Source organism: Hemiscyllium ocellatum, chromosome 25 (assembly GCF_020745735.1).
Source record: "Hemiscyllium ocellatum isolate sHemOce1 chromosome 25, sHemOce1.pat.X.cur, whole genome shotgun sequence".
Classification (NCBI taxonomy): Eukaryota; Metazoa; Chordata; class Chondrichthyes; order Orectolobiformes; family Hemiscylliidae; genus Hemiscyllium; species Hemiscyllium ocellatum.
In genome coordinates this window covers 1,201,415-1,214,618 of record NC_083425.1, presented here as the reverse complement: position 1 = coordinate 1,214,618, position 13,204 = coordinate 1,201,415, and the positions used below count along the sequence as shown (strand labels likewise).

Here is a 13,204-nt window from a genome sequence, read left to right as displayed (position 1 = left end):
TCCTGTCTTTAATCCTATATTCAGCATTCGAGTTCGACCTTCCAAAATGCATCACTTCACATTTATCCAGGTTGAACTCCGTCTGCCATTTCTCAGCCCAGCTCTGCATCCTGTCTATGTTGCGCTGCAGCCTGCAGTAGCCCTCAATACTATCAACGGCACCTCCAACCTTTGTGTCATCTGCAAATTTACTAATCCACCCCTCAACCTCCTCATCCAAGTCATTTATAAAAACTACAAAGAGCAGAAGCCCAAAAACAGAGCCCTGTGGGACCCCACTCATCACTGACCTCCAGGCAGAATACTTTCCATCTACTTCTGACAGGTTGCCTTCTGTCAGCCAACCAATTCTGAATCCAGGTAGCCCAAGCTCCCTATATCCCATACCACCTGACTTTATGAATGAGCCTACCATGGGGAACCCTATCAAATGCCTTGCTGAAATCCATATACACCACATCCACTGCTTGACCTTCATCAACCTGCCTTATCACCTCTTCAAAGAACTCAATAAGATTCGTGAGTCATGACCTGCCCCTCTCTAAACCATACTGACTGCCTTTAATCATGCTATGCTTTTCCAAATAGTCATAAATCCTATCCCTCAGAATTCTTTCCAAAACCTTGCTGACCACAGATGTAAGACTGACTGGTCTGTAATTACCAGGGATTTCCCTATTCCCCTTTCTTGAAAAGAGGAACAACATTTGCTCCCTCCAATCCTTTGGTACGACTCCTGTGGAGAGTGAGGAGGCAAAGATCTTTGCCAGTGGCTTAGCAACCTCCTTTCTCACTTCCCAGAGCAGCCTGGGATAAATCTGGTCTGGCCCTGGGGACTTATCAATCTTAATGTTTTCCAAAATTTCCAGCACATCAACTTCATCAATCTCATTGTTGTGGTTCTGTTCGCCGAGCTGGAAATTTGCGTTGCAGATGTTTTGTCCCCTGTCTAGGTGACATCCTCAGTGCTTGGGAGCCTCCTGTGAAGCGCTTCTGTGATCTTTCCTCCGGCATTTATAGTGATTTGTCTCTGCCGCTTCCGGTTGTCAGTTCCAGCTGTCCGCTGCAGTGGTCGGTATATCAGGTCCAGGTCGATGTGTTTGTTGATAGAATCTGTGGATGAGTGCCATGCCTCTAGGAATTCCCTGGCTGTTCTCTGTTTGGCTTGTCCTGTAATAGTAGTGTTGTCCCAGTTGAATTCATGTTGCTTGTCATCTGCGTGTATGGCTACTCAGGATAGCTAGTCGTGTCGTTTCGTGGCTAGTTAGTGTTCATGGATGCAGATCCTTAGCTGTCTTCCTGTTTGTCCTATGTAGTGTTTTGTGCAGTCCTAGACAGGGAACGAAATGTCTGCAACACAAATTCCCAGCTCAGCGAACAGAACCACAACAACAAGCACCCGAGCTACAAATCTTCTCCCAAACTTTGTGCATCAATCTCAATCTGTTCAAGCCTGTATCCCAGCTCCTCAAAGTTCTCATTCACAACAAGGTCCCTTTCCTTGGTGAAAACCGAAGCAAAAACTCATTTAGGGCTTCCCCTATCTGCTCAGACTCCACACACAAGTTCCCTCCGCTATTCCTGATCGGCCCTCCCTTCTCCCTGATCATTCTCTTATTCCTCACGTATGAGTAAAACGTATTTGGGTTCTCCCTAATTCTTCCTGTCGAGCCTTTTCGTGCCCCCTCCTGGCTCTCCTCAGTCCATTTCTGAGCTCCTTTCTAGTAAGCCTGTAATCCTCTAAAGCTGTGCTAGATCCTTGCTTCCTCCACCTTACGGAAGCTGCCTTCTTCCTTTTGACGAGAAGCTCCTCTGTTTCCGTCAGCCAAGGTTCCTTAATCTTCCCCCTTCTTCCCTGCCTCAGAGGAACAAATATGTGCATCACTCACAACAACTGCTCCTTAAATAGTCTCCACATGTCTGCTGTGCCCTTTCTGTGGAACAATTGCTGCCAGCCTGTACTTCCCAACTCCTGTCCAATAGCGTCATAATTTCCTTTTCGCAAATTAAATATCATCATTTGGTGACTGCTTCTTTCCTATTCCAACATTATGGAAAATGTAGATTCCAGTGTGTAACTCCCACCTGGGTATCTATTATTCTGTATAGACTTCTCCCTGAAACCTAGACTAGATTCCAGTCTGTAATGAACTTCTGGTTATGTTATTCTGAATATAAACCCCCAGAAACACTTCGATTAGATTCCAGTCTGTAACTCCCTCCTGGGTATCTATTATTTTATATATAAACCTTCCTGAGCCCCTCGATTACATTCCAGTTTGTAACTCCCTCCCAGGTATCTGTTATTCTGTATATAAACCCCCCGAGCCCCTCGACTAGATTCCAGTCTGTAACTCCCTCCCGGGTATCTGTTATTCTGTATATAAACCTCACGGAGCCACTTGATTTGATTCCAGTCTGTAACTCCCTTCTGGGTATCAGTTATTCTGTATTTAAACCACCCCGATCCCCTCGATTGGATTCCAGTCTGTAACTCCCTTCTGGGTATCAGTTATTCTGTATATAAACCATCCCGAAACCCTCGATTAGATTCTAGTATGTAAGCCCCTCCCAGGTATCTGTTATTCTGTATATGAACCACCTCATACCCCTCGATTAGTTTCCAGTCTGTAACACACTCCCGGGTATCTGTTATTCTGTGTTTAAACCACCTCGAACCCCTTGATTAGATTCTAGTGTATAACTGACTCCCGGGTATCTGATATTCTGTATATTAACCCCCCGACCCCCCTTGTCTAGATTCCAGTCTGTAACTCCCTCCCAGGGAGCTGTTATTCCGTTTATACACCACCCCGGACCCCTCGATTAGATTCTAGTGCGTAACTCACTCCCGGGCGTCTGTTATTCCGTATATGAACCACCTCATACCCCTCGATTAGATTCCAGTCTGTAACTCCCTCCCGGGGTATCTGTTATTCTGTGTATAAACCACCCACCCCCGCCGACTCCCTCGATTATTGTATCTGTTGCTCCCGATGCGATCTCCTCTACACTGCGGAGACTGGACATCTCCTCGCAGAGCGCTTCAGCGAACATCTCTGGGACACCTGCACCAATCAACCCACTACCCCATGGCCCAACATTCAACTCCACCCCCCCCCTCCCCCACTGGGCCTCCTCCACAGCTGTTCCCTCACCACCCGAAGCCTGGAGGAAGAACGCCTCATCTTCCGCCTCAGGACACGTCAACCCCAGGGCATCAATGTGGACTTCACCAGTTTCCTCATTTCCTCCTCTCCCCCCACCTCACCTCACTGCCAACCTTCCAGCTCAGCACCGTCCTCATGACCTGTCCAACCTGCCCATCTTCCTTCCCACACATCCGTTCCACCCTCCTCTCTGACATTTTACTTTCATCCCCACCTCCACCCACCTATTGTACTCTTAGCTTCCTTCTCCCCAGCCCCACCCCCCTTCCATTTATGTCTCCACCCTGGAGGCTCCCTGCCTGACCTGCTGTGCTTTTCCAGCACCACTCTCACCTTGACTCTGACCTCCAGCATCTGCAGTCCTCATTTTCGCCTTCATACAGGTGAGTGTCGTATAGGTGAGTTCAGAGTACACGTGTGTGGGTTACAGGTGAGTGGGGTAGAGGTGATTGGAGGAGAAAGTGAGGTCTGCAGATGCTGGAGTATCACAGCCGAAAATGTGTTGCTGGAAAAGCACATCAGGTCAGGCAGCATCCAAGGAGCAGGAGATTCAATGTTTCCTGATGAAGGGCTTATGCCCAAAACGTCGAATTTCCTGTTCTTGGATGCTGCTTGACCTGCTGCGCTTTTCCAGCAACACATTTTCAGCTACAGGTGAGTGGGGTGCAGGTGAGTGGGGTAGAGGTGCGTGGGGTACAGGTGAGTGTGTTGCTTATAGTTGATTGTGGGGATGTGTGAGTGACTCTTCCTGTACCTTTTCCTGCAGCAACTGGATGTGATTTGGAGAAGTGTGCGCTGGATTCCGGATGTTTTGCACTATGCCCGCTACAAACATTCATCTGGAGGCCTCCCCATCACATGGTTCATCGGATTCCCAGGGGAAACTCCTCAGGAGAAGGACTCCACCTCTTCCCACCTGGACGATCCACCTTCCCAATCATCCTCACCAGAAAACCAACAGAGGAAAGTTCAGAGTGGTGAGAGACAGAATCCATTCACTGACTGTCACAGTCTCCACCTCATAGGAGCGTAGTAAGCACCAACTGGAATAGGCCATTCAGCCCTTCAAAATGATCATGGCTCATCATCCGAATTAACCATTCCCCCATAGCCCTTGATCCCTTTAACCTCCAATGCTTTATCCAAATCCTTCTTGAAATTATACAAGGTCAGAAGTCACACAGAGTCATAGAGATGTATAGCATGGAAACAGACCCTTCGGTCCAACCCATCCATGCCGACCAGATATCTCAACCCAATCTAGTCTCACCTGCCAACACCCGTCCCATATCCCTCCAAACCCTTCCTATTGATATACCCATCCAAATGCCTCTTAAATGCTGTAATTGTGCCAGCCTCCACCACTTCCTCTCGCAGCTCATTCCATACACGTACCACCCTCTGCGTGAAAACGTTGCCCCTTAGGTCTCTTTTATATCTTTCCCCTCTCACCCTAAACCTATACCGTCTAGCTCTGGACTCCCCGACCCAGGGAAAAGACCTTATCCACCTATCTATCTATTTACCCTATCCATGCCCCTCATCATTTTGACAACCTCTATAAGGTCACCCCTCAGCCTCCGATGCTCCAGGGAAAACAGCCCCAGCCTGTTCAGCCTCTCCCTGTAGCTCAAATCCTCCAACCCTGACAATATCCTTGTAAATCTTTTCTGAACCCTTTCAAGTTTCACAACATCTTTCCGATAGGAAGGAGATCAGAATTGCACGCAATATTCCAACAGTGGCCTTACCAATGTCCTGTACAGCTGCAACATGACCTCCCAACTCCTACAATCAATACTCTGACCAATAAAGGAAAGCATATCAAACGCCTTCTTCACTATCCTATCTACCTGTGACTCCACTTTCAAGGAGCTATGAACCTGCACTCCAAGGTCTCTTTGTTCAGCAAAACTCCCTAGGACCTTACCATTAAGTGTATAAGTCCTGCTAAGATTTACTTACCCAAAATGCAGCACCTTGCATTTATCTGAATTAAACTCCAGCCCATTGGCCCATCTGGTCCAGGTCCTGTTGTAATCTGAGGTAACCCTCTTCGCTGTCCACTACACCTCCAATTTTGGTGACATCTACAGACTTACCAACTCTACCTCTTATGCTCGCATCCAAATCATTTATGTAAATGACAAAAAGTAGAGGACCCAGCACCGATCCTTGTGGCACTCCACTGGTTACAGTCCTCCAGTATGAAAAACAACCCTCCACCACCACCCTGTCTTCTACCTTTGAGTCAGTTCTGTATCCACATGGCTAGTTCTCCCTGTATTCCGTGAGATCTAATCTTGCTAACCAGTCTCTCATGGAGAACCTTGTTGAATGCCTTACTGAAGTCCATATAGATCACATCTACCGCTCCACCCTCGTCAATCCTCTTTGTTACTTCCTCAAAAAACTCAATCAAGTTTGTGAGACATGATTTCCCACACACAAAGCCATGCTGACTATCTCTAATCAGTCCTTGCCTTTCCAAGTACACGTACATGCTGTCCCTCAGGATTCCCTCCAACAACTTGCCCACCACCGAGGTCAGGCTCACTGGTCTATAGTTCCCTGGCTTGTCCTTACCACCCTTCTTAAACAGTGGCAACACGTTTGCCAACCTCCAGTCTTCCGGCACCTCACCTGTGACTATCGAAGATACAAATATCTCAGCAAGAGGCCCAGCAATCACTTCTCTAGCTTCCCACAGAGTTCTCGTGTACACCTGATCAGGTCTTGGGGATTTATCCACCTTTACCTGTTTCAAGACATCCAGCACTTCCTCCTCTGTAATCTGGACGTTTTGCAAGATGTCACCATCTGTTTCCCTACAGTCTATATCTTCCATATCCTTTTCCACAGTAAATACTGATGCAAAATATTCATTTAGTATCCCCCCCATTTTCTGCGGCTCACACAAAGGCCATCTTGCTGATCTTTGAGGGGCCCTATTCTCTCCCTAGTTACCCTTTTGTCCTTAATGTATTTGTAAAAACGCTTTGGATTCTCCTTAATTCTATTTGCCAAAGCTATCTCATGTCCCCGTTTTGTCCTCCTGATTTCCCTATTAAGTATACTCCTACTTTCTTTATACTCTTCTTATGATTCGCTCGATCTATCCTGTCTATACCTGACATATGCTTCCTTCTTTTTCTTAACCAAACCCTCAACTTCTTTAGTCATCCAGCATTCCCTTTACCTGATTGGAGGGCAGATTGGATCTGCCCTCCAATCAGCTTTCAAAAGTTCTTGCCTAATACCGTCAAAATTGGTCTTTCTCCAATTTAGAACTTCAACTTTTAGATCTGGTCTATCCTTTTCCATCATTATTTTAAAACTAATAGAATTATGGTCGCTGGCCCCAAAGTGCTCCCCCACTGACACCTCAGTCACCTGCCCTGCCTTATTTCCCAAGAGTAGGTCAAGTTTTGCACCTTCTCTAGTAGGTACATCCACATACTGAATCACTATGGCAGTCCCAGTCGATGTTTGGAAAGTTAAAATCCCCTACCATAACTACCCTATTATTTTTACAGATAGCTGAGATCTCCTTATAGGTTTGTTTCTCAATTTCCCTCTGACTATTGGGGGGTCTATAATACAATCCCAGTAAGGTGATCATCCCTTTCTTATTTCTCAGTTCCACCCAAATAACTTCCCTGGATGTATTTCTGGGAATATCCTCTCTCTCAGCACAGCTGTAATGCCACTCCCCCTCCCCACATCAGAAATGCCACTCCCCCTCTCTTGCTTTCTTTTCTATCCTTCCTGTAGCATTTGTATCCTGGAACATTAAGCTGCCAGTCCTGCCCATCCCTGAGCCACGTTTCTGTAATTGCTATGATATCCCAGCCCCATGTTCCTAACCATGCCCTGAGTTCATCTGCCTTCCTTGTTAGGCCCCTTGCATTGAAATAAATGCAGTTTAATGTAGTACTCCTACCTTGTCCCTGCCTGCCCTGACGTTTTGATTCACTTCTGTTCTCAACTGTACCCGTCTCAGATCAATCTCTTTCCTCACTATCTCCCTGGATCCCCCCCACCCCCCTCCCCTCCCCTCCCCTCCCCCACCACCACCCCCACCTTACTAGTTTAAATCCCCCTGAGCAGCTCTAGCAAATTTCCCTGCCAGTATATTGGTCCCCTTCCAATTTAGGTGCAATCCGTCCTTCTTGTACAGGTCACTTCTACCCCAAAAGAGATTCCAATGATCCAAAAATGTGAATCCTTCTCCCATACACCAGCTCCTCAGCCATGCATTCATCTGCTCTATCCTCCTATTCCTGCCCTCACTAGCTCATAGCATTGGGAGTAATCCAGATATTACTACTCTTGAGGACCTTCTTTTTAAATTTCTGCCTAACTCTCTGTAATCTCCCCCAGAATCTCAACCATTTTCCTTCATATATCATTGGTTCCAATATGGACAATGACCTCCTGCTGGCCCCTCTCCCCTGTGAGAACATTCTGCACCCTCTCTGAGACACCCTTGATCCTGGCACCAGGGAAACAACACACCATTCTGCTTTTTCTCAGCTGGTCACAGAAATGTCTGTCTGTATCTCTGACTACAGAATCCCCTAACACAGTTGATTTCTTGGAAGCCGACGTACCCCTTGTTGCATTAGAGCCAGTCTCAATACCAGAAACTTGGCTGCTCGTGCTACGTTCCCCTGAGAATCCAGCACCCCCTACATTTTCCAAAACAGCATACCTGTTTGAAATAGGTATTTCCACAAAAGGCTCCTGCCCTAGGTGCCTACCTCTCTTACCTTTCCTAGAGTAAACCCATCTATGTGACTGTATCTGAGACTTTCCCCCCTTCCTATAACTGCCATCCATCACATACTATTGCTGTTGCAAATTCCTCATTGCTTCTAACTGTCTCTCCAACTGATCCATTCAATCTGATAAGATTCGCATTCAACAGCATTTATGGCAGATATAATCCGCAGTAACCCTTAAACTCTCTTTAAACTCCCACATCTGACAAGAAGCACATATCACTGCAAAGGCCATTTTTGCTCCTTCACAATCTACAGACCCAGAAAATAACAGTCTTATTCCTCTACAAAATACTGCATTGGGTTAAATTAATAGTTATGGCTTATATTTTAAGTTTAATAGAGATATTTATCTCCAAAAACATATAATCAAGAAAGAACCCACTGTACTCACTACTGCAGCCTTTTTATTGGACAGACTTAAAACAACGATTAACTTGTCTGATTCTGTGTTGTTGACTTCGCCCAAACAGGTTCCTCCAAGATTAGTTGTGAAATTCACTGTTTGTTAATTTTCCCTGACGCACTCCGATGTCCAGCAACACATGAAAGGCAGTAACTGTGCAGGTTTTCTCTCTCTCTCTCTCCTGCACTGTCCTCACCATGTGCTTCCTTTGTCTGTTCTTCTTCCTTTTAAAACTGCTGTTGTTTTGACTTTTTTTTTCCCCAAAGTTCCAAAACAATGCAGCAGCATATAAAACAGTAATTGCTGCTCCTGGGATTCGAGGAAATCACCTCCAACACCTAAAATACCTCAAAAAAAAGGAGCAGCTGTTACAGCCAGAAATTTTTCCCATCCTCCATCTTGGATTACCCAGAATCTTCTTGACACCAGGTTATAGTCCAATAGGATTATATCAAATCACAAGCTTTCGTAGTGCTGCTCCTTCCTCAGTTGACACCGGCACTTCCGCATCATTGAAATTAGTTAATGTTTAAGCCTCGACTGCTTTTTGTAGTCCTGCATTCCAAAGGCTCATCACTTTCTGGGTGAAGACATTTCTCCTTGTCTCAGTCCTAAATGGTTTGTCCCATATCCTTACACTGTGACCATCCATCTGGTCACTAATGTCCTTCAGGGAAAGAAACTGTCATCCTTACCTGGTCTGGCCTACATGTGACTCCAGACCCACTGCAATGCCCTCTGGGTAATTAGGGATGGCCAATAAATGCTGGCCCAGATGGTGTCACCTCATCCTGGTGATTTAAAAAAATATTCTGCATCTGCCATGTATTTGCCACTCCCTCAGCCTGTCCAAATCCCACTGCAACATCTCTGCATCCTCCTCACCAGCTCAGCCTCCCACCCTGCTGTGTCATCTGCAAATGTGGGGATGTTACATTTAGTTCCATTATCTTAGTCAATAATATATATTGTGATTAGTTAGCAGTGATCCCTGCAGTAACTCACTAATCACTGGCTCTCACTCACAAAAAGACCCGTATATTCCTACTATTTGTTTTGTGTCTGCCAACCAGTTCCCTATCTATCTGAACACACTACCCCCTATTCCATGTGCTTTAATTTTACACATTAGTCTCTTGTGTGGGTCTTTATTGAAAGTCTTCAGAAAGTCCAAATAAACCACATTTACTAGCACCCCTTCATCAACTTGTCTAGTTACATCCTCACAGAATTCTAGTCGATTTGTCAAGTACAATTTTCCTTTTGTTTGTTCATTCCTGTCTGGTGCAAAAGGTGTACAGGAAAGGTGGCTAAAGCCCTTACAAGGGAATTAGAGAGAGGATTAGATCCAAACAGGAGACATACAAATTGTTTAGAAGCGAACTACAGACCTGAGGAATGGGAGCATTAGAATTCAGCAAAGGAGAACAAAGAGATTGTCTAAGAAAAGGAAAATAGTGAGAGAATACGTTTGTGGGGAACATTAAAACTGACTGTAAAAGTTACTGTAGGTATGTGTGAAATAAAATGGTAAGAACAAATGTACATCCCTCACAGTCAGAAACATGGGAAGTGATAATGGGGAAGAAAGAATACAAATAAGTACCCAGAGGATTCAGTGAGAGGCAGAAACTGTAGGAAATCAGGATTCATAGGGAAATGGGGTTGGCGAGATTGGTGGGATTGAGGCCAATAAATCTCAAGGGCCTTCCTAGAGTACTGAAGGAAATGGCCCCAGAACCTCATGGAGCAAGAGCATGGATCAGACATTCACTGAGTCAATCACACTGCCTACAACTCAATGCAGAGGTGTACAACTGGAGTCCTCTGTCCAACATTCTGCTCCATGGCACTTTCACAAGTTGGTTGATGTTCGTTGTCAAGCTCTCTGAAAGGTGATGTAGCACACTGTCCCTTGTGGAAAACCATCTCTGATTTTGTTTCCTCATTCACCCTCCAAATGATGCAGCTTAACTCGTCCTCTTCAGAATAGGGCCACTCAATCCAATCTCCCGCTGTTCATCCGTACATGATCTCTGCACTATGACCCCGACATCAGGATTGAATACAGCTGAACTGGTTTGCTGTTGATTGCTTGTTTATTCAGAGGCCTCGGGTAAAATTTCTAGGGTTTGATTTCTCGGGGGTGATTGCTCAGTGTCTGACTGTGAGCTGCTCTCTGTGTTCCAGGCTCCCAGCCCTGCTCTGACGATGACGCCTGTTCTGAGGTATTCCTTCCCACTGACAGTGACTATGATTCGAGTGATCCTCTGAGTCCCCGTGAGCTGCAGTCTTCTCCTGCTCCATTCAGGAACCCAGGCAGTTGCCGATTAAGTGGCAGTGCCCCAGATGTTCTCCAGGTGAATGAGCTGCGACTGAAAGGTGACTGTGAACAACTGAGCAGTTTCCGAGGAGTGAGTGAGCCTGCTTCAGACTACAGCCAGGACTTGACCAGGGGAGCAGTCAACAAGGTCTTCATGGAGAAAGCACCAACAAACACCCGATCTGTTAGTGAGACTCAGCCCAGAGTACCTCGGTATCAGAAACATCGGCACTTTAACCAGAACAAGTGGCTGTGTTTCCACCCAGAACCCGAGTGCCTCAGCCTGTCACTAGGGGTCTATAAACACAGACCGGAGCCTGAACTATCCTCCTCAAAATCACCCTGTCTGGCCCAGGATCTCAGCATTGCTGAAAGCACCAGGGTAATCCTGGAAGAATCGAAATCGAGTGACAGAGGAATCATGATGGATCTGAGTCAGAAAGGCAGTTCCCAGGAAGAGTCTAGCACATTGTCCTTGAGTATCTGCAGCCCTCAGTCCCAGGGTGCTGAGCTTACAGCCCTGGAGACTGACTGTGACGCACTGGGTGACACTCAGGGCTCGGATGTAGTCAGCAGTGTTCTGTAGGGAGTTACTGCAAACAAAACAATCAGCAGACACGTTGCCTGGGATTACTGACTCTGATACCCCCAGGATGTTTCTCTGGTTTGCCAGCACAGGATTGGCTAGAATTGGTCTAAAGACACTGGATGATGACGGTGGTGCAGGGACTTTTATTGAGACAGGAGGGGAGGGAGAATAGTCAGTCAGTGTCCTCACCTCTTCATGTATGGATGTTGGATAAGAGTAGGTTCAGCCCCCCACAGCCTCTACCTGGGCTCGCACTCCATTGAAATTCAGTGCTTTTGGGATGGAATCAAGTATTGAGGGGAGGAAAGGGGATGAGGGGCAGTACCAGGGGAGCATTGGAGGCAGAGAAACAAGAAATAAGTTGTAGGTCAATGTTTTGTTGGAATTTGAAACTGGCTGTGATAATTGGTGGGTGGTTGTCAGTGTGTGAGCAGGGACTGCTTTTATCTGACTGAGATTCGACACTTTACCCATCATTGACACAGCTCATTCATCTGCAAATGGAAACATCATCAGTGCAGGAGATTGGAAAACCATCCGTATTCTAGTCAATCAGCAGTTTGTGGACTGAACACACTGACTCTGTCCAGAGTGTTTCTGACACCAATCTCCAACATCCCCTTTTGTCACCTGCTCTGCCTTTTCCTACCAAGGATCTATTTTTCCACTAAGTGTTAGCAGGGAGTATTTTTATTTAAGGCTAGGAATTTGATATGCAAAATCTGCCTAGATTTGTGAAATTGTTCCAACATTTTCAAGGAAGCAGGCTGAAAGAATAACGTGGGAAGCTCCAATTGATACATTGCTTATCCGGGCAGAGATGTGTTGGAATAAATACAGTTTGTGATAAGGGGCTTATTCTTGATCCAGGTGTACCTTAGAATCATCCAGCACAAAGTCAGTCAGCCTATTATGTCAGTCTGACCTATCCAATTAGAAAACGCAGTCCGCTCAGTCTCACTTACCAGCGCTTTGATCAGAGCCCTGAACGGTTCTTTGCATCAAGAGTTTCTCCAATTTCCACTGGCCTTTCAGACAGTGTGTTCCTGATCACAACAACTCGCTGACTCTACAAAGAAACCGAACATCTCCTCTGGCTGCTTTCTCTTTGATCTGAATTCATTGCTCACAGAGTCTCCTGCTCCTGGAAATGCTTTCTTCTTCTTTTCTCCAGGGAAACCATTTTCAGATTTTAACATATCAAGCTAATGTCCTGTGAACCCTATCCACTCCAAAGAGAAACAATAAATGTACCCTTCCTCTCCTAATTTCTCCCATTTTGCAAAGCAATAGGAACTACCTTCCAAAAATATCCTGGTTTCTGCATTTCAAACCCTGCACTTGATGTTGAATTATTTGCACTAATGAGTGTTTGGTGAGGTAATAGCGTGTCTGGACACTGAACTATTCCGTTTCTTGAAGAGAAAACTTCACCAATAGCCAAAAGACTGGATTGACCGAAAGGGGCCAGCAGGAATAACTTCAATGGAAAAATAAAGACCTGACATTTTTCAGCCACTGTCAATCCCTCCACTTTCCAAACTGTTTAAACTACAGGCTGCTGTGTGTTGACACTGCAAAGGGAACATAATAATGTTTGTGGCCATGGTGTGCATGTCTGTGATTTCTTACAATGCTGCACTGTTACAATGTTTGTTAAGAGAATACAGAAAATGTCAATGAACCTGTCATTTCTGTGAGGAATTTCAATTACTGTACAATTTACTTAGATATACTTTATCAACAGCAAGGTATCAGAGAAGGAAAATGTATAACACTCATGAAAAATGTCTCAGTCTGATAGTTCTGGTAGTTTATCCTCTACTCCGTTATCTCAGTGAAGAATGCTGTATACTCACAGTTATGTCACCCCCAATGATATCGATGTGAATATACGAGGTACAGTTAGTAAGTTTGCAGAAAATACCAAAA

General features: G+C 45.6%; 1 protein-coding gene across 1 annotated transcript in view; it reads left to right on the top strand.

Moving 5' to 3' along the window:
- Window positions 1-11,269, top strand: part of ankfn1 (ankyrin repeat and fibronectin type III domain containing 1) — a 58,546-nt gene extending 47,277 nt beyond the window's left edge. Inside the window, exons 16-17 of the mRNA XM_060844779.1 lie at window positions 3,937-4,147; window positions 10,551-11,269. Coding sequence (XP_060700762.1) covers window positions 3,937-4,147; window positions 10,551-11,269 — 930 coding nt within the window. The remainder of the gene's footprint in view (window positions 1-3,936; window positions 4,148-10,550) is intronic.
- The last annotated feature ends 1,935 nt before the right edge of the window (window positions 11,270-13,204 follow it).